Source organism: Protopterus annectens, chromosome 2.part0 (genome assembly GCF_019279795.1).
Source record: "Protopterus annectens isolate FY-2018-M chromosome 2.part0, PAN1.0, whole genome shotgun sequence".
Taxonomy (NCBI): Eukaryota; Metazoa; Chordata; order Ceratodontiformes; family Protopteridae; genus Protopterus; species Protopterus annectens.
This window is the reverse complement of record NC_056728.1, coordinates 332,345,566-332,373,367: the sequence shown is the minus strand read 5'-3', so window position 1 is coordinate 332,373,367 and position 27,802 is coordinate 332,345,566. Positions and strand designations below refer to the sequence as shown.

General features: G+C 41.4%; 1 protein-coding gene across 1 annotated transcript in view; it reads right to left on the bottom strand.

Annotated features, from left to right (window-relative positions):
- Window positions 1-697: 697 nt before the first annotated feature.
- Window positions 698-27,802, bottom strand: part of LOC122792735 (chondroitin sulfate synthase 3-like) — a 211,691-nt gene continuing 184,586 nt past the window's right edge. Inside the window, exon 2 of the mRNA XM_044060316.1 lies at window positions 698-1,008. Within this exon, the coding sequence (XP_043916251.1) occupies window positions 698-1,008 (311 nt within the window). The remainder of the gene's footprint in view (window positions 1,009-27,802) is intronic.

The window sequence follows — 27,802 nt, the reverse complement described above, 5'->3', positions numbered from 1 at the left end:
ATCTGTTATGAAGCATAACATATAGTAAATAAAGAAAGATCTTTGACTGTTTGAAACAGTACATCTGTTGTACTCTACATCTCAAAAGGAGTACAATTTCAAAACTGAGAAATCTATTTGTTTGAGAAAACTAGCAAGTCAAAAAGTATTTCCATTCATGCTTTTGTTTCTGAGTGTACAGTACACACAGCTTTTACTTTGTCAAATATGTCAGTGTAACTGAACTCTCTAAATATGGATTTGTCTGTGTAGCATTGGTGCTACAAATCCTAGACAACTACTTCCAGAATAATATACCACATGTGCAGCATTAATTTTACCAGTGCAAATGAAAGTCTCTTTATTTAGTAAGTAATTTATTATTTCATTGATCAATTATGTAGATAGTATTCTCATACCTGCTTTATTCATCTGTTAGCAGCTAAGTATGTGTAAATTGCTCATCTAAATTAGTGATAAAAGCTGGTCTCAATGTGAAATGTCACACTAATGAAAGTTTATAAAACATTCCAGCTCTTCATTTTGCTGTCTCTATCTCGTGAGTAAAAGATACAAGATACACATGCATTCAAATGCTCTCTAACTCACCTTGACTTAGTACACACTTTTAACGTAAGCTTTTTCCAGAAGCACAACACATTATTTCGGAAAATGTCATGCAGGAATCACTAAATAAAAAAATATATATAAACATGCTTTACAGCAAAGGTTTCTTTTTCCTTACCTCATATGACCAGACACACTGTGTACCACCAAACCTTCTAACACATCTGCCCACTTCCACATCTTCATGGGTGGTATACATCTCTCGAAGACACTCTCCTATGTGCGGTACCATCCTTCGCAGTACTTCCCGACTAAATATCATTCCTGGTCCTCCCATGCAAAAATTCTCCCCAGGCTCCAGTGCTAATTTGCCCAGTTCCTCTGTTGTTCCCAGTCCAGTCTGGCCCAAGTAGAGTGGCTTGCTACTGTTCAGTGACCTAAGAAACTCTTCTAACTTCTCACCTGCAAAGATAAAAGTAGGGGTATCAATTTGGAATGTTACATTAGGTACTCTTTTTAGTTTCTTAATTTAGATTTGTTAGTCTTCAGCAAAGGAAATATGTCAAAAAGTCTTCTTGTCCTAAAATACAGGATTAAGGGAATTTTAATACCATGAGATACTGAATACATCCTGCCATTGCCGTACTATTTCAGAAACGTGTGAATATTAGCTCTCCACCTCTTATTCTGAATCAGGAACTAAGCCAAAAAGAGCAATGTAAAAAGCACCAAACTGACAATACTTTTTTCCTTATAAAATTGATTACATAAGATGTCATCTATTAATATGCATTTTCTGAAGAATAAGTCTAACTTTAGAACACAACAATCTGATTAGGGACAGAATAAAATTTTGAAATAAGATCAGATATATCCCGGAAGAGTCAGAGAAAGGTGAAAATATGATTACATCCACTATATCGTCATACAACATTGCTGATTTTTGTATCAGATGTTGACCAACCATATATTGCAGCAATGTGATTTGGAAGAGATAACCACTGCTTCACAAAAAATAAAATGAACAGTTAGCTATTCCTATAAATGGTAACAGAAGTATATTTTAATTAAGTGAAAAATACAACAATTTGGAAAACAGGTTAGCTTTATAATGCATTACATAAATGTTAACCAGACAAAGTAGGAAGAAATCAGATAGGTTTTTATATAGTTCCCTTAACCATAACATTGCCAGTGACCGAATAATATCCATACTCTTAAGACACATCAGTGTTTACCAAAGACAAATGGATGGTTCTACACCATCATTGTCACTTAGAAATATGTAAGAGTGAATGCAGTGTATCTGATAGAAGTACAAATTGTTATAAAACTTAGATATAATTATGAATTAAACAAAATATGGCAGCATGCCATAATTCTGAATCTGCCAGAAAAGGAAAGAGTTCAGTAACTCAAACAACCAATGCCCCAGCTTCACTTCTGCTCTGCTGGTTAATCCTTCCCAGGCTTCTATGTCTTCTCTCTGCAAACAGTGTCATGCCTCTCACTGACCCATGTCTATCTCTCCATCAATTCATGATCACAAATAATGAAAAATCAACTAAGCTAGCAGAATGCTACATCATAATCTATGTAGTTGGTAGTCCAATATACAAAGACAGTGTAGGTAAACACAGATAAAATGATTCTAACAGGTCTAGCATTACAGTAAGTACACAAAACGTTCATATCCGACAAGTAACAAAAGGACAGATTTTTGTAGTTGTGTAATTAATACATATGGGTGAAGCCCTTACAGAAACAATGCAATTATTACCATAGCCCTAAAAGGTAGAAAACAATAAAAACATTAGGTCAAATTTAAAATAAGCAATTACATTTTAGGTAGCACAGGTACAGCACTAATATCATCAACCAAAGCATTGTTAAAAACTGGCAGTTGTACACACAACTTTAAGTGGAATACCTCTCAAGAGTACCTGGTTTTGACTCAGATTTTAATTCTGTGCATCTTGATCCTTCCAAAAACTGGTGACTTTTGTAGAAAAGTTGAAGTACACTTTACAACTGTAATTATAGTCATTATTTATGGACTTACTTCACTTCAGAAAATGTATATAAATTCTCATTCTCAGTCTGTCAATGTCTCAAGTAATAGTACAATTATTTTAAAAGTGTCCTTGATTGTCCCTGATTATTTCTGAATTTGTCCCTGACTGGTTGAAAGCTGTGTCAAACGACCTTCTGACAAGAAGGCTAACTTTGACAGGAATACAAAAGAATTATGACCTATGAACCTATATTTTTTCATATAAGGTGTAAATGCCTTAGGGCAGATAGCCTAGTATAAACCTATGAACCTATGAACCTATATAAAGTCATTGTGGCTGATAACTACCATCACCAAAATGATTTTTTACACTCAGTGGTGTTTTGCCTTTTCCCTCAGGTTGAGTGCCTAGAGTATTGTTATACAAGCCCAGTGCTACTCCCAGTGCCAACTCAACATTCCTTTGTGTTTTTTTTCACATAGAAAAAATGTTTCAATAATTATTATGAGTGGTGGGTTCTCACTGGATAGTTAACTAGGAAGCTGCATTGCCATGTCCAGTATAACAGTAATACATACAATTTGACAATGTAGAAACAGGATTTGGTCACCTGTGACTCTTTTTTCTTGACTAAATCATCCCTAAGGACTGAATGGATGTGATCTACATAGAATATGAGCTGTCATGGAATAGTCATATGATATAGAAGGAATTCATCTTGTTTCTAGTAGCATGTGTAGAACAGCAATGGAGGGAACAGTCTGATTCCAAGATTCTGAAGCCGCTTTGATGTAAACAAGAACTATTACATATGGACACGTGTTCCGTATGAAAAATGTAATGTGAAGGCTGAACCAACAAGGTTTTCAACTTTCATATCTTCTTGGCCGAGGTCACAGGACAAAGTTTAATGTCTTCCAGGAAAGTTATATTAATTCTGTTGTTGAAAATGGATGAAGAAATGGAAGGGTATAAGCTTACTGAACAAGAATCATGATTCTATGCAGGGACTGAGTTATGTACATGAGATCTCCAAAGGAAAATGTCATTAAGGAGTGCTTTGCAAACCACCAAAGATGCAAAGAAAGTTTTATTCTGTTCCATGTAAAAACTACTAAGAGCCAGAAGACACAGTTTGATAGATGAGTGATGTTATCCTGCAGCAAAAAGCATTGTCACACACAGCAACAATAGAAATACAGTGCTACAAACATGTAAGAGATGATGATGATGATTTGTCAGCATATGTATTTCATGCAGCAAACTCTTGGAAGGATATGAGGATGTGTATAACCTTCTCCGTGAAAGACAACTATCAAAGCTATGCTCTAAAAGTAGCCAAGCTGGGAATTTCAGGACATGTAGGCTGTGATGATGCTTCCCCTGTGGGGTAAAGGATCAGATTCCTTTTGGATGGTAGTGCACTAGAAGGTAGTGGGTTAGGTGCAAACCATGTCAGCTAGAATACTGGGAACCAGGTTTGTCTTGTGCAGATGAGTGTTATCAGAGTTAATTTTATCCTGGCCATCAGAGTTAACTTTATCCTGGCCTGCAAGGTGTTCTATATCACTTTATGAATCAGAGGAAATGTAGAAAATCAGTGACCATAGAAACACCAGTGTGTTCTTGTTGATGGAGTATAGTAGTCAGTAGAGTAGAAAAGTGAAGTCAGCTCACCATAACAGTAGATGCTCAAGTGATCACTGCTGCAACAGGCTACACAACATGGGTTACATCCAGCTAAGGATATTACAGCTGGCCAGCTTCCAAAGCTGCACGCACCCAAACCATTAGAACAGCTCAAGTTGAGCTGACTGAAAGACACGTTATGGTGCCAAGGCCTTCAGACATTTCATGCCAAAGGACGATGCTAGGAACAAAAAAAACTTCATGCCCGGGAATAAAAATTACCTTCAAAAACAAAAGGGATGAAGAGAGAGAAAGCAACTGCTGCAGTGATCATTGGAACATTTATTGTTATGGCAAAATAACTTACAGAACTGTACCCATGTTCTTCATATTGATTACTGCTGCAGTAGCATAAGCTATATGGGCAGATAACCATAACTTTAGAACAACTGGGAGGTGGAAGAGGAAGAATCCAGGATCCCCTGAAGAATGGTCCTACTAAATCCCAACTTAGACCTGGATAAGGAATCTAGCTTGTAAATGGTTTGTAAAATAAGTAAAGAGGAATAAGCTGCTTCTTCTAAAATACTCAGCGTCTAAACCTTCGCAACAAAACACAAAAGAAGTCAAAGCCCTGGCAGCGTGTGCCTTGACCCTGCCTGAAATAGTTTTGCTGTGGTGGGAAGGACAAAAGGTAACAGCCTGAGACAACCATTAGAAATAGTATGCTTGGACACAGGTTGCCTCCTCTTATTTCCTTCACAAGAAGGAAAGAATGGATTGGACATTCAGAGAGATTTTGTTCTGTCAAGATAGTACCAGAGTTGTCTGTGGACATCCAAAGTATGAAATCTGCTTTCTTCCTCACATTGGGATTCAGGGAAGAAAGTACAGTTGTGTAAAATCTTACCATAATGGTAGATGTCCTCAACTTCACTGTTGAAGTATTCATTACAATAGGGAACCCCTGCCAAGTGCGGCCCAACAACTAGCCAGCATACCAAAGCCTTTAGGTTGCTTTAAGGTATGCATACATCACACACATGTTCCCTGCATAGTGTAGGGCATAAAGGTGATGTCCAAACATATACTCAGAACATAAAGCTCCAGTAGGAACGCCAGTCCAAAGAATATAGAGGTAGCCAGTACATTCAAAACAGAAGTGGACTGGTGGGTGGACTGGTGGGGGCAGAGGCAGGGAGTAAATACTGCAACAGTGAAGAGAAGGACATCTACCATTATAGTACAATTTAACACAACTGTACTATGCCCTTACATTTCACTGTTGCAGTATTCATTACAATAAGGAGATGCCAAAGCTCAGGAAGAAGAGAGGGAGGAGGAAGGACCCACAGAGGTCTCTAGGAAACCATAAAGGATGGCTCTAGCAGAACCTGCTCTAGCTCAGGAAATTCCATCCAACTTGCAGTCCTTGGTAAAGGGATGCACAGAAGTCAAGGTGGCTGCCTCAAAAATAGAATTAATATCCAGTTACAAGCTGGGATAACTACAAACTTGCAGTGTTGTAGTATTGCATTTTATTTTTATATTTATTTGTTCAATGAATATAGTGTTTCTGTCTGCAATTCTGTTATTTCTTTCATTGAATATTGTGAGCTCTCTCTCTGCAAAGTAGTGGGGTTTACTGTTGTTCCACTTCATTCATATTCAGTGTTAACTCTTAGCCTAGAGGTTTAATCTATGGTTATAAGTGTTAGTCATATATCTTTGAAATCATTTCAGCAATAGCTGTTTGGCTGGCTGCTTTATACCTACAATCAACTGCATTACAATCTGGGATAAGTACAAACTTGCAGTGGTAAAGGTAGTTTTGCATTTTATTTTTATATTTATTTGTTCAGTGAACATAGTGTTTCTGTCTGCAATTCTGTTATTTCTTTCATTGAATATTGTGAGCTGTTCCCCACCCTCCCTTTCCTGTTGGTGTCTTCTTCTTATAGTTGGTGGCTTTGCAGTTGCCTGCCCCTACTGTAAATTTGAGCTGGGACACTCCTGTCAGTCTAGTGTCATTAGCTCATTCTACCTAATACAAAGAGGACATTTGAGAAGGCCAACCCACTTAGTTTCCTAACCTTCTGCTTCTCCCTTCTCCCTTTCCTTTACAAAAAAAAAAAAAAAAAAAACGTTGCTAGAATCTCCCTGTGTTCTGCTTAACTGTAGCAAAAAATTACACTTGTTTGCTGCCTTTCCTGTAACTAGTCTAGTCGAGATACAGATTTGCTATATCCAGGACTGTTTGTAAGCTTCTGAGCCCCCCCCCCCAAGCCTGTAAGTGTTGGAGGGAAGCCTGCTAGCTTATCAGTTTGAGTGGTAAGCACTAGGTAACCTATCTACCACATACAGAGTGGTTTCTGGCCCAGAACTTGTAGTTATTGGCTGTTTGGTCAGTTTTTGCACCTCTCTGAACTTCCTGATTCCACATTTGCACTTGTTCCTCCTTCCTTTAACTAGTCTAGTTCAGATACAGATTTGCTATATCCTATCCATGACTGTTTGTAAGATCCTGAGCCCCCCAAGCTTTTCTGTGTTGGAGGGAAGCATTCTAGCTTATCAGTGGGAGTGGTAAGCACTAGGTAACCTGTCTACCACATAAGGAGTGGTTTCTGGCCCAGAAATTGTAGTTATTGGCTGTTTGGGCAATTTTTCCATCTCTCTCAACTTTCTGATTTAAAAGCCGCATTTGCACTTGTTTCTTTCCTGTAACTAGTCTACATTAGATACAGATTCTTGGTTTTAGCACTTGAATTTGCTTATTTGTGCTCAGCACTTGTCCTCACTTGCTTAGAGAAAAACAGCTCTTGTACTCACTTTCCTCACTTATCTAGAGGAAAATAGTTTTTTATTCAGGCATGTCCAAGGGTCAGCTCCCAGTGTTCTCTCCTGTCTATCTGATGAATCTGGGCATCTTGGGGCAATGTAGAAATTGCATCATGTACACAGACAACCCTCTCCTCCTACCACCCAACAGCACAACCTGTGAGAGATGCACTTATCTAGCCAAACTGGAGGTAAAGCTTTCTCCATCCAAGACTGAACTTCACAGTCAAGAGGAGGAGGTAAACACTTGCACCACACCACACTCATCACATAGTCCCACTAAATCTACACCACCAAAATCCACACATAGAAACACAAAAACATTCACGGAGGCTCTCAATAAAAATCTGCTCAAGCAACAGAGACCTCCAAAGCAGAAACGCAATCAACCTCCACCCTCCCAACACTACCCAAATGAAACATAGCCCACAGACTCAGTGTGCCACTCAGCCATAGCCCATAAGGCAAAACAACGTACCCAACACACTAGTCATAGGTGACTCTATAGTCAGGCACACTGATGTCTCACTCACCAGGCTAAACAAAGAGAAGGTTACTGTCAGCTGCCTGTTGGGTGCCAGGATCCGCCACATAACCCATGCACTAAGGTCACTCCACAACAAGTACAAATATGACTCTGTCATTGGCCATGTTGGTGTGAACAACCTGAGATGTACCTCCCTGGACTACATGAAAAGAGACATGGAGGAGCTCTCCGATCATGTAGCCCAGGCAGGTATGACCCTAGCCCTGAGTCGCATCCTGCCATCGCCCAGAATGATACCACAGTACAAGGACAAAATTATTGACTTCAACAATTGGCTAAGCTTATGGTATCATTCTAAGGGAATCCAGTATCTGTCTGCCTGGGATGACATGATCAACAGACCACGCTGCTTTTCCAGAGATGGCCTGCACCTGTCACCCTTGGGATTCCGGATACTGGCAAAGGCTCTTGCCACAAAGAGCTGATCAGATTTACAAAAAGTCTTAGTCATCCAAATAAAATCTGAGTTGTCTGTGCACATCCAAGTTGTGCAGCACCTTCTCACTGGCAGATTGTGGAGAAGGGAAAAATGAGCAAATGAATAGACTGACTAAGTGACAATGCATTCATATCCTTGGGCATAAAGAAGGATTAGTACGAAGAGACACCCTGTCCTTATGAAACATCAAAAAAGTACGGTCTTTCAAGAGCAAAGTTGCAAGGAAGCTGAGGCTGCAGGCTCAAAAGGAGACTGGGTCAATTTTTTCTAAACCAAAATTAAGATCTCAGGGAGGAGGAACAGGCTTCCTGTGAGGCCTAATATGAAGGACACCTTCAAGGAATTGTTTAGCTTCAAATTTAGAAGCTAAAGGAGGTAATAAAAGTAGACAAGAAGAAATATCTGGTAAGCGGGCCTTAAGAGAAGAATAAGCCAAGCCAGCACTGAGCAATTCACACAGGTAAAAGAGAAGTACAGGAACATCCACAGAAAGTGGATCCAGGTTACCAGACACCAAACAGATAACCTCTTCCATTTGGATAAGTAGGATTTCCTAGCCTCCTGCAGAACCCTAAGCACATCCTCAGAAAAAAGGTGTGTATGTGGAATCAAAATCCTATCACTCACAGTATTAGCTGCAATATGGACAGGTGGGGATTGTAGAAGGGAAGTAGCAAAATGAAGATTTTGCATTAAAGTCTTTGGAGAGGATGCCTGAAACAGGAGGCTGTCTAAGTAGACAAAGACTTGGATCCCCTTAGCATGCAAAAAGTAATCACAGGAGTGAGGCATTTGGATAATACTCTTGGGGCAGTAGAAAGGCCAAGGGGCAGTGCAGAGAACTGAAAATGCCAGGAAGCAACAGAGAAGCATAAAAACTTCCTGAAAAGGAGGTGAATTGAAATATGGAGATAAGCATCCTGGGTCTATATTAGAACATCGAAGTTTCAGAACTTAAAATGTTCTAATATCGACCCCTATTCAGCGAAACCTGAAAATATCAAAGCAACAGAAAACCAAATTTTTTCCTAGGGAAAGAATTTGGTTGTCCATTTCTGTTGCTTCGGTATTTTCAGCGTTGTGGTGGAAAGTTATGGGTCGGGTTCAGGTAAGTGTGCGATTGAGTGCTGGTTAGGTTAGTTAGGGTTAGGGTGCGGGTTAGGTATGTGTGGGATTGTGTGGACATGAGGGTTAGGGCGGGTTAGGTAGAGCGCGGGTTACGTATGTCTGCGATTGTCTGGACGTGAGGGTTAGGGCAGGTTAGGTGAGTTAGGGCGCAGGTCAGGTAAGTTTGTGATTGTGTGGACGTGAGGGTTAGGGCAGGGTAGGTGAGTTAGGGTTAGGGCGCGGGTGAGGTGAGTGTGCTATAGTGACGGACCTTAGGGTTAGGGTTTGGGTTAAGGTAAGTGGATAGTTAGTGGTGTGTGTATAGTTTAGTGTAGGGTTAGGTGTAAGATTTTGGGTGTATGTGTGTGGACTGCTGTTTGTTTGGTGTGCTTGTGTTGTGTGTATGTGTTTTGGAACAGCAAATTTTTTCCCTAGGAAAAAAATTGTTGTTCTGTATGTTCGATGTTTTCAGCTTTTACTGAATAGGGGTCGATATTAGAACATTCGAAGTTTTGAAACTTTGATGTTCTAATATAGACCCACATCCTTGAGATCCAGAGACACCATGTAAACCTGAGGAAGTAAAAGATGGAACAAAGTCTGAAGGAGCATTCAAAAAGATGGAACCTTTAAATGTGTTTGGATGAAAGAGGTCTAAAACTAGTCTCCAAGTACCCTCTTTCCTGGATACTAGGAACATTCTGGAGTAAAAACCCCTCCATCTTTTGGAAAGTGGAACTTCTTGAATAGTACCCTGAGTGATGAGATCCTGAAGCACCCCTGGAAAGGACAGCTGTTCCTGAGGGGGCTGAGGAATTCCTATAAAAGGGGAAACAGATTTCCAGACCATGAAATACCCTTGGTGGATAATGGACAGAACCCAGGAGTCCTAAGTAATCTTTAACCAAACAGGGAGAGATAGTGACAGGAGAAAAAAAAGAATGTGGCTGTGAAGAATTGGATAGTCAAACATCACCTGGTTTCTCAAGAAAAGTAGTCTTCTGGGGCACAGAAGTCTGAGTAGCTTTAGCATGAGGGGCCAGCTTCCCACCTTTCTTGCTCTTGGAGGAGGGCAAAATTGCATTCAAACAAAGGATGGCTTATTAGGGTGATTTCTCTGAAACTTAGGGAAAGGAGAAACAAATCCACATTTATGTTCCTGTAAAGCCTTCCCCTTATCCTGAAGAGACTTAAAGCATCAGCAGCACTGTCAAAGAAGTGTTTATTAATCATTCGGAGGAGCAGCCTTCAACTTAGCCTTAATATCATCAGGCAAAGGTTGAAGTTGCTGAAGCCAAGAATATCTCCTCATCACTGACCCAAAAGCAGCAGCCCAAAAGAAGCATCTGCTGCATCATAACTACAACTGGTGGAATGATGAGCCACCTGGGAGGAAGTCGCTAACATGGAAAGAGCATAAGTCTTCCCTTCAGAGTCTGTAAGATCAAAAATTACCTGACAGGCCCAGGAAAGAAGAGCGAACATGTACCTGGACATATGAGTACAACTGACCGCCCTAAAAGCTAAAGAAGCAGAGGTATAAACCTTTTTACCTAACCTTTCCATGGTTTGGCTATCTTTATCATACAGCAGCAACTTAGGAGAAGGTGGAAATTGACATGGCTGATCAGAAGCCACAGACACCGTTGAGGGGTCAGCAGAAGGGCACTTATAAAGAAATTTACAGTCTTCAGGCACCCTATAAAATTTATCAGGTTTCTTGGGGGAGGGGCTGGGAGTCAGGAACCTTAGAAGAATGAGAAAAGGCATCCAACAAGGCAGCCAAAACTGGAGGGACAGCAGAAGTTCTTGGAGAATCCATCTGCAGGAGCTCATAATACCTTTTCTGTACCTCAGAATCCTGAGCACAATCCCATTTAAAAAAGAACATCATTCTAGAGATGGCGTTCATGAAAGAAATTTCCTCAAAAGGAATATCAGGACTAGTAAATTCCTCTTCCTCAGACCCATAGTCTAAAGGAGAGGGAATCTGAGAGGAGTAGGCAAGGGAATCTGCCTCCTCCTCAGAGGAATTTTGTTCTCTGGGTCTTTTAAGGGGGGTAGCGGACCAAGGAGAAACATCCTGAGGAGGTTTTAAAGCCAAAGCATTAAACAACCCGAGTGAAATTTTGTCATTCACTCTGTGGGTCTTTAGGGACCAGAGAAATAGGTTTAATTTTCTGTTTTTTTTTTTATTTTATTTTAAGGGGACAGGACATCCACCTTATGAACTCTATCAGGCTCAGACCCCAAACAGCATTCAATAATGGTAGTAAGGAATTCTCTGACTAAATTTTGAGGAACACCCCTAGGCCCCATAGAAATAATCAGCCCTGGTTCCACCTGAACATCTGATGCAGAGATCTGCAAAGCCTCAACAGATGTGCCTAAGTCCAGATCCCCACCGGCTTCCAAAACAGTCACAGCTGAAGAATCAAATGATGAAGCCAGGCAAACCACCAGGCTTTCACTCACCTTGGGAGAGACGTCCAAGTGGAGGCTGAACAGCAAAAGAATCAGGCATAGACTTCTTGGTCTTCTTCTTCACATAAGGCTGCCCCTTGTGTTCCTTTCATTGTATCTTTAGCTAAAAGTTTAAGACTTTTGATTCTCAACATAGAAAGCCTCCTAAGGAGGGTCTTAGGAACAAAGGCCTAACCGATTAAGCATGACGTATGGTCATGGGAAGCACCAAGGCAAAACAAGCACTGCTAATGATGGGCTTTATGTGGAATTTGTCTCCCACACTGGCATTTACCCTTCTTGGATGGCATGAATGCAAGTAGTAGAATGTAAGATGGGAGATGAGCAGTTCGGATTCAGATCAGGATCCAGCAAAACTGACCCATTGTCTGCAGTGAGACAGATAGTAGAAACTAAAGATGAGGAAAGAGTCCAACTGGACATTCCTAGGACTTGGAGAAAGCATATGACAAGGTCCCATGAAAGCTGATCTGGGTAGTACTGTAGTTGTTCAAAGTCCCAGAAACATTAGTAGAATTAGTGTAGGCTATACACAATGTCCCACTGACTCAAGTACAAATAGTGTTCGGCCTCACAGAGGGGTTCCCAGTGGGAGTGGGTGTACACTAGGGTTCAGCACTGAGCCCACTGTTGTTCATACTGGTGCTGGACTACATTAGCAAACTGGTTGGAGTGGACAGATCAACAAAGCTACTGTATGCAGACAATGTGGCATTACAGGCAGACTCTGAGCAAGAATTTCTGCAAAGGATAGGAGAATGGAATGCAAAACTTAAGGCACATGGGATGAAACTAAGCATAGATAAGACAGTGGTAATGGCAGCAAATTGGGAAGACCAGAAGAAGCTGAGAACTGAGATAGAAGGGAAGATAGTGGAACAGGTAAACAGTTTCAAGTATCTGGGATGGGTGGTTGAGGAAAAGGGAGGTCTGAGTGAAGAGGTCAAAGCTAGAATCAGAGGGGCTGCTGCCAACTGGCATAGAGTCTCAGGTGTAGTCTATGACAGAAAAGTACCAAAGAAGCTGAAAAGTATGGTATATAAGACAGTGGTGCAACCAGTATTACTGTATGGTACAGAAACCTGGGCAGTGAAAGCAGAGCAGATGAAGAGGCTAGAGGTGATGAAAATAAAATGCCTAAGAAGGGTGGTAGAATGCACACTATGGGAAAGATAAAGAAATAAGGGCATAATAGCAGAATCAAAAGAGTAGCTTCAATTGCCGAAAAGATCAAAGAGAACAGCTTACAGTGGTTCAGACACGTGTGCAGAAAAGCAGGAGACAATCTGGTGAAGAAGATTTGGGACAGACAGGAAGTTAAGAGGAAATGAGGACTTCCAGCAAAGAGGTGAATAGATTGTATGAAAGAAGATCTGCGGTAGTCAGGCATGAGCGATGAAGAAGGTAGGAGTGTGGCACTGAATCGAGAGATGTGGCAGCAATTAACACGATACCCCTACCCCATGTAGAAAATGGTGAAAAAGGGGGTTGATGATGATGATGATGGATGACATGAAACTCCACAAGCAACAAAAATTAGAAAGAAAGATAAGATACAAAAAACCCCAATGGGGCCCTTATCTGCAATGGCTTGGTAAACCAGCAATGGAACAGGCATTCAGACTGACAGTCAACAGATGGCATTTGGACTGGAAGCAAAGAAGTTCTGCGGATGGTACATCCAGACATCATCTTTATGCCCTATGCTAAGCAAGAAGCATACGCATGATGTGTGGCATACCTTGAAGCATCCTAAAAGCTTTGGTATACTGGCAGGCTGTAGGCTCACCCTTAGCAGGGGATCCCTATTTTAATGAATACTGCAACAGTGAAACGGAAGGAAAGCACAGGGAAATGGATAGTTCGGCTTAAAGTAAATGATGCCACTTTAGGCATATAAGAGAATTAGTACTAAAATAAACTCTGTCTTTGTGGAAAATGAGATAAGGCTGACCTGCCATAAGATTTTGCAAATCCGATATTCTTCTTGCAGAGGTCAGAGCAACGAGTAAAAAGTACAGTTTTGTACCTACCATAAATGTAGATGTTCGAAGATCCACATTGCTGCAGTCATAACCTGTGGGTAGTCCGCTGTCCTCGGTCGGCCCGAATACCAAAGTGTTAGGCTGGCGTCGGTCATGGTCGCTTAGATCTGACGTCAGTACGCCGTGGTACTAAAGCGCATGACCGACGTCATATCCTCAGTCTTTCTTGCCCCAGATGTCAGGAGGCCCTAAAAAGAAAGGCCATAGCCAAAAAACAGGAAAACATCCAACCATCCATGTACAAACAATATTTACAACCCAAACCACACAACCACCCCAAACTACAGTGGGGAAGGAGGGAGGGACTGCAGCAATGTGGAACTTCGAACATCTACATTTATGGTAGGTACAAAACTGTACTATGTTCTTCATCTCACATTGCTGCAGTCATAACCTGTGGGTAGAATCCCAAAGCAAAGGTAAAGGGAGGTTGGCAAAATCATAAAGCATTGGGAGCTGCTAACATGCCCTGCAAAACTGCAGTGGCAAACCCAGCCCTAGATTTTGAATAAAGAGGGAGATGATAATGTTTAGAAAAAGTGTGCACTGAACTCCAAGTAGCTGCCTCCAAAATATCTTTAGTAGCTACACCCCTCAGAAAAGCAGTAGAAGTGGCAGTGGCCCTAGTGGAATGAGGTCTGATTCCAGCCGGAATCTCCTTACCATGATGAGAATAACAAAAGCAATACAATGACCAATCCACTTAGAAATAGTTTGTTTAGAAACAGGTTTCCTGAGAACCCAAAGCAAAAGAAACAAACAACTGTTGAGACTGTCTGAACCCTTTAGTTCTGCTCAAATAATAACGCAACTGCCTGTGAATATCCAAAGAGTGCAAAATCTTTTCCCTTTATTTTGGGGATCAGCATAAAAAGTAGGCAAATGAATAGACTGGTTCAAGGCCACATTTGAGACCACTTTAGGCATGAAAGTAGGGTTAGTACGCAAAGAGACCCTGTCCTTATGAAAATTAGGAAGGGTTCAACTGCCATTAGAGCCTGTAATTCAGATACCCTTCTAGCAGACGTAATGGCCAACAAAAAGCTGTCTTCCAAGACAAAACTTCAACTCAGCTGTAGCTGCAGGTTCAAAAGGAGATAAAGTGAGTTTCTCCAACACAAAATTGAGATCCCAGGAAGGAGTAGGAGCTCTACGTGGGGGTGTTATGTTCTTTGCCCCTCTAAGAAATTGCTTGAACAAAGGATGAGAGAATAAAGGTGGGTCACAGTCATAGTGAGCAGAAATGGCTGCAGCATGAACTTTTACAGAGGAGAAAGACAAACCTTTGTCTAGTAATTCTGTAAGATACTGAAGTGAAACACTCAAATTAGGTACTGAAACATCAAAGCACTTTGCTTTGCTCCAAAGGAAAAATCTCCTCCATTTATCAGCATAAACCTTCCTTGTACTAGGCCGTCTGGCCTCCAAAATAACATTCAAAACTTGTTGAGGAAGCTGCGACCCTCCAGGGTCTAGAACAGAATATGCCAGGCTGCCAGATGCAGGGACTGTATCTTGACATTGATGAAATGATTGCCTGCCTGGGACAAAAGGTGTGGACTTGCTGGCAAAGGCCAAGGAGGCTCCCGTACTAAACTCCTCAGCAGAGGGTACCAGTGCTGATGTGGCCAATCTGGAGCTATAAGAATCATGGAGGGCTTATCCTGTCTGACCTTCAAGAGCACCTTGGGAAGGAGAGGCAGAGGAGGAAAGGCATAGACGTGAAGATTGTTCCAACTGAATGAAAGGGCATCCACTTTCCAAGCTTTTGGATGAAACATCTTTGTGCAAAACTTTGGCAGCTGGAAATTTAGTGGAGAAGCGAACAGATCTATGTCTGGAGTCCCCCAAAACACTGTCAACTGTCGAAATACATGAGGATCCAATTTCCACTCGTGGGGATCAACCATCTGTCTGCTCAAAACATCCGCTAAGGAGTTCTGTGCTCCTGGCAGAAACCTTGCCTGAAGAGTGAGGTGCAAACTGAGAGCAGTCTCCCACAAAATCATAGCTTGTCTGCAAAGTGGGTACGAATGGGTTCCCCCTTGCTTGTTGATGTACCACATGACAGTTGTGTTGTCTGTTTGAATCAACACTTGTCCTAGGTGAAGTAGATCCTTGAAGGCCGTCAATGCAAATTGGACTGCTAACATCTCCTTCATGTTGATATGCAAATGTTGAAGTCTGGCAGGCCACGTGTCTTGAACCCATTTTCCATTGAGGTGTGCTCCCCAAGCCTTGTCCGAGGCATCTGTCGTTAAGATCTGACTCGCCTCTGGTTGGGTCACAGAGAGTCCCTTGTTTAGGTGACATTCCTGAGCCCACCACAAAAATTCCTTCTGAATGCAAGGTATTATCTGAATGACAGTGTCCAAATCGTGGCAGTGTTGAGTCCATACACTTTTGAGATACCACTGTAACTTCCTCATATGCAGTTTGGCATTGGGAAGCACCAGAATACAAGATGCCATGAACCCCAAGGCTTGAAGGACTGTCCTTGCAGTCAGCCTGGACAGGAGAGACAATTGTTGGAAGTAAAGGGTAAGATTTCTTTGCTTGTCCGGGGTCAAAAACGCCATCTGAGAGGCTGTATTCAGTCTCACACCCAGAAAGCACATGTCCTGAGAGGGTACTAGACTGGACTTTATTTCGTTCACAGAATACCCTAGGCACCTTAACACTGCCATAACATACTGAAGATGGTGAAGTAGCTTGTCTTTGTCTTGAGCAAGAATCAGGCAATCGTCCAAATAAGGATAAATTTGTATTCCTCTTAACCGTGAGAAGGCTATCACCGGAGCCAGAACCTTTGTGAACACCCTGGGCGCAGTAGATAAGCCAAAGGGCAATGCAGAGAACTGATAATGTAAAGTCCCAGCCCGAAAACGCAGGAATCTCCTGCAGCTTGGCCTGATAGGAATATGAAGATAAGCCTCCTTGAGATCCAGAGTTACCATCCAGTGATCTTTGCCTAGCATAGGTAGAAGTTGTTGCAAAGTCAACATTTTGAATTTTGGAATGTCCAGGTATGTGTTGAGAATAGACAGATCCAGAATTGGCCTCCAAGTGTTTCCTTTCTTTGGTACAAGAAACAGGCGAGAATAAAATCCTGACCTTCCCATTTAAAATGCTCCCTCATAGAATGCAGGGTTTCTGAAAAAGAAAAATCCTCTGGAGGGGAAGCAGAAGGACTAGAATCCTCTGCGTCAGAATCAGAATAAGGGGGAAAATCCTGAATGTCTTCAGCCGAAGACTCTGAATAATCTGAAGAATGTTCCAATCCTTCCACCTCTGGCTCCACCCTAGGTCTTTTATCTGGAGGGGGCATAGAACCTCTGATCAAGGTAATCAAATCTTCTGCCATTTTAAGCATGTGTTTTTTAGGCACAGAACCTGCAGAACTAGGACTGACACCAGAGGAAGACAAACCAGGCCTGGCCTTTGAAGGTACCTTAGAGACAGAGGGAGAAGGCCTAACCATCTTATGCAAAGAAGGGAGCACAGCAACTTGAGAGGCCCCCTCAGCCTGACCCGACTCCTGAGAAGCCACATCTTGCAAAACTAAAGGTTCCCCCTGAGACTCAACTGAAACCTCGGCCGGATCCACAGATTCCACCGTGGTTTCTAAAGAACCGGCTTCCGGAACGGACGACTCATCCTGCTTGGATTTCAACGATTTCTCTTTACGCTTCTTAGCGGCGCCGGAGGATCCGACGGCATATTGTAATTACACCGCCATCAAGACAAGCCTAGCACAATCTAACCTACGTTTAATGGTGCACTTATTAAATTTAGCACAAAAGCGACACCCGACTACGTCGTGCTCAGGCCCCAAACAAGGAATACAGAGAGAGTGGTTATCCCTATGAGGTATCTGTTTCCCACAAGAAATACAATTATTCACTTTTTCTGACATCCGGATTTAACTGAGGCAAGAAAAGACAAAAATATTCCCCAACGGGGTACTTAGCCCAACTTGGTCTTCGGTCTGAAACTCAGAATACGAAAAATTCAGGACGCCGAACGGCACTTGCAAACGCTGCTTCTGCTTCGGACCATGCGGCAAGAAAGACTGAGGATATGACGTCAGTCATGCACTTTAGTACCACGGCGTACTGACGTCAGATCTAAGCGACCATGACCGACGCCAGCCTAACACTTTGGTATTCGGGCCGACCGAGGACAGCGGACTACCCACAGGTTATGACTGCAGCAATGTGAGATGAAGAACATCTGTCTTCCATGTTATAAACCTCAAGTTAGCCAGGTGAGCTCGTTCAAATGGAGCAAGTGCTAGGTTCTCTAAAACACAATTAAGATCCCAAGGAAAAGATACTATTTTTCTTGGAGGTCTCTCATGCAGTACCTCTTTTAAAAACATTTTAACATTAGAACATCTTGAAAGAGGAGGATCCATGGGCAGACATTCTGAAAAAGTAGACAAGTGAATTTCTTGTACTGAACAAAGCACTTTGTTCGAGTTTCTGACCTTCATTTGGATTTCCCCAACAAGCTTCGGTTTGGTTTCAGTTTCTTTGGGCTTGTTTTTCCATCAGTTTATTGGGAGACAAGTGAACCTTGACAGAGGAATAAGACAGGCCATAGGAAAGTAACTAGGAAAAATACTGAAAACAAATAAATAGAAGCACTAGCCCTGAAAGGTTGTCAATTATATTGTTAGCACCAATTAGAAAACCTTTTCCATTTGGTTTTATATGATTTTTGTAGTAGAAGGCTTTCTTGCCTCCATTAATATCTGTTGCATATGCTCAGTAAATAGGTACCTAAAATGTATTAAGACCCTGTCATCCAGACCATCAGTTGAAGTTGTTTGTGGTCAGGATGTATCAAACATCCTTGTTCTTGTGTGAGTGGATCTCATCTGTGAGGAACATTAATGGTATTTGCCCCTGGCTGATTTCAAAAGAAGGGAGAACGAAGGCTGCCTGGGCTAGAAGGGAGTTCCCACAATAATCTTGAGGGGGGGGGGTCTTCTGAATCTTTAGAAGAACTCTGGATATCAGTAGAAATGGTGGAAAGGCATGCAGAACATTCTTGTCCAAGGTAAAGAAAAGGCACCTGTCTTCGAGGACTTCCTGCATGGAATCCTGGAACAGAATTTTGCCTACTTGAGGAACTCCCCACAGACAGATCAGATTATGGGAGAACCCCAATCTATTTCAATTTCTGACGGTCTGCCTCTGATGTACTTAAAGTATTTGCCACACAGTTTTGCTCTGATGGAATGTAGGATGCATTGTAGAATGAGATTGTGCTGTAAAGCTATATCCCACGCTAACGTGGTTTGTCTGCTTAGGGGTTAAGATCTGGTTCCCCCTTTATAGTTTATATACAACACTGTGGCATTGACTGTAACAACTTGAAGTGGTACTGGAGACAATAGGTGATTCAGGAGTTGAATACCTTGATAAGGGAAAGTATCTCTTTAGTGTTTATGTGCTTGTGTCTTTGTTGTCCCAGATACCTTGCACTTTTTCTCCCCTTGACAGTGCTCCCCAAGCAAAGTCAGATGCATCTTTGGTGACTGACTGGTTTAGAGTAAGAGGGGAGAAGGGAAGGCCTGGAATCAGGGATATTTGAGGTCTCCATGAAGTATCTCTCTTCTTTCAAATTCCACAACTATAATCTGAAAAGATAATGGGTGTTGGTGCTGGGACCCGACAGATTTCCAATACCATTGCATCTTTCTCATGTGGAGTCTTGCAAGATGTATCATTACAATCCTTGATTCCATGAAAACCAGAATCCTGACTTGCTCTCTGACAATGACCAAAGTCTGAGTACAAAACCCTGAAAAAGATCCAAACATAAAATCGAATTTTCCTAAGGAAGAAAAGTGCTTTGTACTGAGGTGTGTAGCAGACATCCCAGGATCTCACTCATGTGTGGGAGTCAAAAAAACCTTTATATAGTCTCTTGGAATCTCAGCCTTTGTAGGATCTCTCTTTCAACTACATGAGAGACTCATGAATCTCTAAAAAGACTCAAAGATAAGCAAGATATCTAAATATGGAAAATGGGGATATCATGTACACTGCAATGGGCTACAACAGGAATTAGACACTTTGTGAACACTCCTGGAGCAGTGGATTGCCAAAACACTAAGGCAGAGAACTAATAATGTGATCTAGATACACAAAACCTTAAGAAACAACTGAAATCTATATGAATAGGAATGTGATGCTACGCTCCCTTTAAATCTAAAGTTGCCAAAAAACTCAAGTGAAGAATGAGGAGAAGCAGGTTGTGAATTTAAAGCATTATGAACTTAGGCTCTATCACATACTGTTTTAGGAAATAAAGCATTGTTAACTTGGGCTCTATCACATAGTGCTTAAGGGAGAAGGGTCCAGAACTGGTGCAAAGGCATTTTTTCCCTTTGGCTCCAAAATCATTCTTGAAAAAAACACTTTTCCCAACTGGGAAGAAGAAAATGTTTCTATTATCACTGACATAACGTAGGCTGTTGGGCAGGAGGAAACAGAAGGGTTTGGTCTGGTGTGTATGGAATAATTGCCTGGAAAGAAGGAATTTCTTCCCAATGTCATCTGTAACCTTGCTGAACCAGGTTCAGAAACCATTTGTTTGAAACAACCTGTTGCCAGAGAGAAATGGAGTTTCAGTTTCTGGAAGGGATAAGGGGCTGTCGGGGGGGGGGGGGCAGGGTCCCTTATGTAGTCATTCTGCCTTATTGGACTGTCCTTTGCTCTGTGGGTGGGTCCTACTTTCTGTCTGCATCCTCCTGGCCATGTTTTTTAAACATCTGCTCAACAGCATTGTGCCGAGACTGCTAATTTTTTTTTTCCAAAATTGTACAAGAGTTTAAAAAATCCCTTGGAAATTTTAGAAAAGGATGACTGAAAAATCTGAGAGATTCCCTGTATCTGCTACCATTTATCATCACATCTTTAATAGCAGGGGATCAAAAACAATCAAAAACAGAAATTAAATTCTCATTTGTTTAACTCTTCCGGGAGGTTTTCAGAATGCAGTCTGGCAAACCTCCTCAACACAGTACCAGTGGTAACAGTGGTTGTTGCATCTAGAGAGTCATATACACAGTTTAAGCAATGAGTAGTGACCTGATAAATTTATTTAACATTTGTTTACAGGGAAAGTCTGACTTGAAACAAAGCCAATTTTCAGCAGAGGCTTGGGGAGAAACACTCCAGATGTACATCTTTGAAACATGGGAGGAAACCAGAGCAGCCAGAGGAAACCCACACAAATGCAGGGAGGACATGAAGACTCCACACAGAAGGCACACCAGCTGAAAATTGAACCAGAGAACCTCTTGCTGTGAGACGACAATGCTACCACTGCACCACTGTGCCATCTGAAATGAAAGTAAACTACACAAAGCAGAATCTTGCCCACAGGAAGGAAGTGTACCTATTCCTCATACATTCACAATAAGTCAGAACAAACTTTAAAATATCAGCCTGACAAATCAAGATTTTAAAAATTAAGGTTGCAGAAGCTTACACTTTTTTTCCTCAAACTTATCAACTGCTTTACCATCCATGGCAGAAGAGAATGATTAGTATTAACAAAATGCAAGCAAAAATAAAGCAAACAGCAACCAAAGAATGCTGAGATAACCAAAACAGAAGTATACAGCAGCAAATCAAAGCGACCACCATGGCTACTGGCATAAACCTTTAATAAATGAAAAAAATAAAACAGCAGGATAAGCTCTTTCACACAGTTGGTGAAGTTATAGGTCATAAACCCAGGTTTGTTTTTAAAAATAACCTTTCACTTAAGAGGCAACTTTGTCGCAATATGAATCGAAAACATTCCCTTAAATCAAATAGGTTGGGTACTTATCCATGTAGGAATTGCAAAGCCTGTCAAATGATGTCTTCCAAGAATGTATTCATACATCCTACTTCAGGGCGTAAATTTTTATTTGATTTATATGCATATTGCAGGACAAGGAATCTAGTTTATCTGGCACAGTGTAAATCATGCACTTCATTCTATAAAGGCAAAAGTAATAGAATGCTAAAAGAGCAGCTTTTATAGCATTTAGGTGACATCAAAAAAGAAAATATGCTGAATGCATTGGCCAAACATATATATAATAATAATGGTCACTCTTTTACTTTTACTGTAGTGCAAGTAGTGTCAGAAAATATAAGAGGTGGGGATCTAGTTAACTGAATAGAAGTTGCTGAAATGAAATGGATTGCTAAATTACAATCAGATAAACCTCCAGGCATTAATGCTAACATGCCTTTAAATCCAGCATTAAAGAAAAGAGTGCTACGCTATTGAATTAACTGCTCTTGTTTGAATTAATTGCCTTTGTTTAATGTTGTATTCATTGGCTCCTCGATGCATTAGCTCATATATTAAGACGCTGCATTTTGTTTTTGCATGTGGATATGAAGAAGCATTGACTGTATGAAAGTGTTTATCTTGCTGATATATTTTTTTCATTTATTAAAAGTTTATGCCAGTAGCCATGGTGGTCGCTTTGATTTGTTGCTGAGTATTAACAAAATGTATGGCAATATCTGGATTAACTAAGAGACCAGTTGGCATAATGATTAAAGTCTCCACTTTGCATGCGCAATTTACAAAGTTAGATCCTGACATCCAGCCAATTCTTGAATGCAATTTGCATATCCTCCCCGAGACTTTGTGGGGTTTCTCCCACCTCCCAAAAACATGCTAAGTGTTTCTAACTCAAAACTCCTCCAAGAATGAAGTTGTGGGTAACAGAACAGACTCTTGAAGGTGCCATATAGGGGGAAGAGTTTTACATACCAACAACGTTGTACATAAACTGCTGTGCTCTGTATCCTCAAGGAATAAGGACATGGATCACAGACTGCATGCCATGTCAGGGCTAACCACTAGATGGAATACAAATTGGCTCTAGGTGATTTGGTCATGTTTACTTTACCTTGTCAAATAAGCATGGGTATTTGACGATGATAAATGGGTTGAGGACCTAGCATAGTCAGACCTACACCAGGGATCCATGCTAAAGGTGGTAAGGGTCTATGTGGCCCTATTGGCCAGTGTGTGTGCCCATCATAAAGCCCAGCAGCTTTAGGTCAATAAGATATTGGCTGGCTGATGTACATTTGCCCAGCTTGCCCAGGTGCCCAGCTTGGGTTACCTGGGATAGCTCTGTTCAGTGAAAGCTGGACATAAAACCAATCAACCTGCCAAAAAGGAGCTAAAAATTGGTACACTCAGTCTAGTTCACTAACAGGGTGCAGTATGGAAGTGACTGACATGATGGCAAGGTGGAGGATGGACATTGTACATATCCATGAGACAAGATGGAAGGGTAGTACAGCACAGCCACTTGGCTTGGGATCTGGACTCTGTCACTCAAGTGAAGGATAGACTAGAAATGGTGTGGGAATTGTGGTGACAGAGAAACTTCAGAAATCAATGAGGGATGTCATCAGAATAAGTGATGGACTCATGGCAATCAGACATCAATGAAATGATAGGGCAGTATTCATAATCTTAGCCTATGCCCCACAGCAGGGTTATGATATAGAAGAAAAGCATACATTCTCACCACAGTTACAAGATCTACTCCATAAAACAGGGCAAAATTAATTGGTGTTGATAGTGGGTGACTCAAATGCACATATCGGGATACACAGAACAGGGTATGAAGACTGCCTGGCTCCATGTTGGTGGGGAAACAGGAATAAAGTAGTAGAAGCCATTCTAGACTTCTATCTGGCAAATGGCATGATGGTAGCCAATGATGGTTTAGAGAGAGACAGTCACAAGATCACATAAAGCAGTGGCCAACATGCAACTTAGGAAGCCTTCCTCCTAGTAAAGGAAGAGAACTGGGGTAAAAATCAGTGACTGCAAAGTCCATCGTCAGTGAAACAGTTGACCAACATCATAAACCAATGGTTGCCACAATCAGCTAAAGGCAGTGGTCAGAGAAGGCTATTACAGTCAACAGAGACTAGGCTGAATACCTGGACATTGACTAGAGAGAAAGCACAAGAGCATAAGGAATTAGTCAGGGCTCTAGCACCTCAAGAGGAGGAAAAAATAGGTGGAACTGAATAAGAACAGCAGTGCCTCAAAACAGCATGTGTGAAGACTACAAAACACAAATGCAGCTGAGCCAGGTATGGAAATAAGGTGCATAAGGAAAGCTGGTGGTAGAATGCAAAAGCCCAGGAAGTCATCAGAAGAAAGGAGGAGTGCAGGAAAAATGTGGGAGATAGAAAAGACAGACCAAGCTAAGAAGGAATACTGACTGGCTAACAGAGTATAAGAGAGGAGTAAGAGAGGAGTAGAAATAGCAAGGAATAGGTCATCAGAGACACTACCAGCTTCTGGAAAGTGACTCCTTAGACAGCAAAAAAGAAAATTTATCAGGTTGCAAGGCAAAGACAGAAAGATAAAGAAGATAGTCATGAAACACCCTTCATAAGGGATGCGAGCAACAATCTGCACACCAGTCCACAGGACATCAAAGGCAGGTGGAAGGAGTATTTCCAGCAGTTTCTGAATGAACAGAACCTCACAGAAGCTGTACTGCCTCAGATAAAGCCTACTAAGAAAGAAGAGAAGGAGCCCACCATAGAAGAAAGAACAGCACAAAGGAAAATAAATCAGGGGAAAAAAGCAGGCTCAGATGAGGTCACAGCAAATATGATAAAGATGTTGAGTGAGATGGGGAAGAAATGGCTCCTGAGGGTACTCACAGCAGTATGGAGAGAAAGATGTATCCCGCATGAGTAGAGAATACACATATTAGTGCCAGTGTACAAGAACAAAGAGAACATCCACAACTGTGGGCAGTACAGTGGTATCCAAATCCTGTCACACTGCATGAAAGCTCTTCAGAGGGTGATGAATATGCAGAGTAGTAGAAAGTTGGAACATAAGCATTTTGCATTCAGATCAGGATACATCACAAATGAACTAATGTTTGCAGTGAGACAGACGGGTAAGATGATCGAGATGAGGAAAAAGAGTCCAGCCTGCCATTCCTAGAGTGGGAGAAAGCATATGACAAGGATGTAAGAAAGCTGATTTGGGCAGTCCTCTGGTGGTCAAGTCCCAGAAACAATGGTAAATTTAGGGTAGGCTATGTACAAGGACCCAATGACTTAAGTACAAACAGTGTTCAGTCTCACAGAGAGGTTCTGAAGGGAAGTCTGAATGAGAAGGTCATAGTTTGGATCAGAGGGGCATCAGCCATCTGGCACAGAGCATCAGGAGGGTAGCATATGACAAAAGAATGCCAAAGAAGCAGAAAAGTAAGATATATAAAACAGCAGTGCAACTAATATTATTGTACATCACAGATACTTGGGCAATAAGAAGCTAGAGGTGCTGAATATGAAGTGCCTGAGAAGGGTGGTAGGATGTATGCTATGGGACAGATGAAGAAATGATGACAGCAGAGCAGAAGTAGCTCCAACTTTAGAGGTCAAACAAAACAAATTACAGTAGTTTGGGAATGTGTGCAGAAAAGTAAAAGACAATCTGGTGAAGATTTAGGACAGACCGGATGAAGGCAAGAGGAAACCAGCATCTCCAACAAAGAGGTAGATGGATTGTGTGAGAAAAGAGCTGTGACAGTCAGGCATAACTGTTGCATAAGGTAGGAGGAACAGCATCGAATCATGGCACTAGATGACATGACACCCTGGCCCCTTGTTGGAAATGGGAAAAACGGGATTGATGATGACATTGAGCTGGATTAACTAAAGTTATAATTGCTGGGTTAGGTCTGGCACTAGTGCACAACAACTTGAAAAACTGAGGAACTTTGTACATTCCATCTCCTTTCTTAGGTGCAACAGACTGGTTGTGAGAGAAACCACAATCCTCCAAAGCTAACAGCACTGGAGAGATGGATAAAGGTTCTGGTGATTAAAGCTACAACAGCTCATAGTATTTTCTGAAGGACTGAGAAGCCGCAATGTCCACCCACTGCAAGCAATGGCACACTTCTGGTAGAGAAAGATAATCCCTGACAGGTAGCTTCAGATATGATGCTCTCTTCATAGCATGAATCAGAAATTTGAGGAAACAATATCTGTCCCATCACATGCAGGAAAAGAGGAATTCCTTTATCATTAATGTCAGCAGCTTCTTTTCCAAGGATGGGCACAACATTCTAGCTAAGCAGGGGCACCCTTCCTGCCCCTTCTCCAAGGCTGACAAGCATGGCTGTCCCTTGCCCACTGAGGGGACCCCAACAGCCATAGAGGATGCGGATAACACCTGATCCACAATTACTGTCTAGGCAGCACCAGGGGGCTTCAAAGAAAAGGATGAGTGTTACAAGGAATTGGCTTTGGCCACAGAAAGAGTCACCCACCTGCAGCTGAGACAAATTGGTAGCCTGCTGTGGTGGCAAAGACTGTTTAATGAACTTTTCTTTTAGTCGCTGGAAGAAGGACCAACCATGGTGCTGGCAGTTTGTTCACTGGTCAAGCTAAAAATATTGCTTCTTTCCCATGGACGCTAAGCAGCACAAGCCAGTAAAAAAAAAGTGCTTCAAAGTAACTTTTTCCAGGTAAAACACAGAAAAAAATTAATCCAATACACTTTAACAGCCCACACAGTTTCGCCATATAATTTTTTAAATGTTTGAGACAACTTTGAATCTGTCAGAAACAAAAGTGTGCTCCCATTAAAAGTACAGTAAATTCATGTGGAAGCCAACAAAAATCACATATTCTCAACTTAGTAAATATATTACACTTACTTTTCTGTGAATAGGCAACAATAAAAATATGTGGAAAGTTTTTTCCCCCAAACAAAACTTATCTCCCCAGCAAAAAGACAGCACAAGCTGACCCTTGATCCTCAAAAGCCTGCAGATGAGCACTCTTTTCAGAGGCAGGAAAGTTCTGAAGGGCTTTGTGCTCAAATCTGCCTTCAATCAGCTTAAGTCAAGCTAATAGCTTGGGTGCATGGAAGGTTCCTTGAAGCTTTGGAAGTTGGACTACTCTTACACCTTTAGCAGGGTAAAACTCATAGCTTAGGGTACTGCTGCAGTTATCAATATGATGAACATCAATTATTGCAGCTGGCATTAGTTGGTGAATCAAAAAGTTAACAGACTGATCTCACTTACTGCAGCTTACACTGGATACTGTCAGACTAAGGGATAGTAAATTGTTTCACTTGTAATATGGATGCCTCTCTCAGCACATGATGGTGATAAATCACCAGCAGCCACATGTTCACTGTTATCTTTCACTAGAAATAGCCATGGTAGATTGAATAGGGCATTTAAGAGTATGACCTAACCTTTGTCCCATGTCACCTACTTCCAAGATGCAATACAGTGGGAAATCCTGTACCCAACTTCCTCCAAAAAAGCTAAGTCATAAGAGAAGTCAGGGACATTCTTACAGTCACCAGAGAAATCTGAGAGGTTTTAGAAAATTTGCTGTTTAGTTTTTTTTGTTTTTTTTTTACAGTGCTCAGCTTATCCATCCATAAATTCTAGGTTAAAAAAAAAATGAAAAAAAAGACACCCTTCTATATGATTACCATTTTCTTTTAGAAAATGAAACACCATTTAATATCTCCGCAGTTGCTATTTATTTTCTGCATTCACATTTGTTCTTTCAAAGTATCCTGTGACTTCTTATTTTGGCATTTATCATGATGCCTACCTTGACAAACTGACCTACCTAGACTTTTATGTCTTCTTCCATCTTTTTGTGTAGTCTGTCAACTGCTGACCGCCCCCCCCCCACACACACACACACTTGCAGCCCTTTGCAATAACAGCATCAGTACACCATCTTTGATGGTGCCAAATTAGTCACTGTCCAGCAATACAGAGCAGACTGTAAGCCACTTTCAGCCCAGTCGTGGCATCAAATATAAGCAGCTACTTTTATATATATATATATATATATATATATATATATATTACATGCACATGCCTCCCAACTCACAAGAAATCATTCTTTTGACAGCTTCCAAGGATTAATTGCCCATGCTTTAATTCATCTGTAATTAGCAATCTCAGATAATTATTTAGTAGATTTCCCATTACTATTACAGTAAAAGATCCTTGCTGAACGCATGAACACCATTCACCATGAAGCCTTGGATTCAGGCTGGATTTTTGCATCTAATTTTCTGTCTCTTTCTC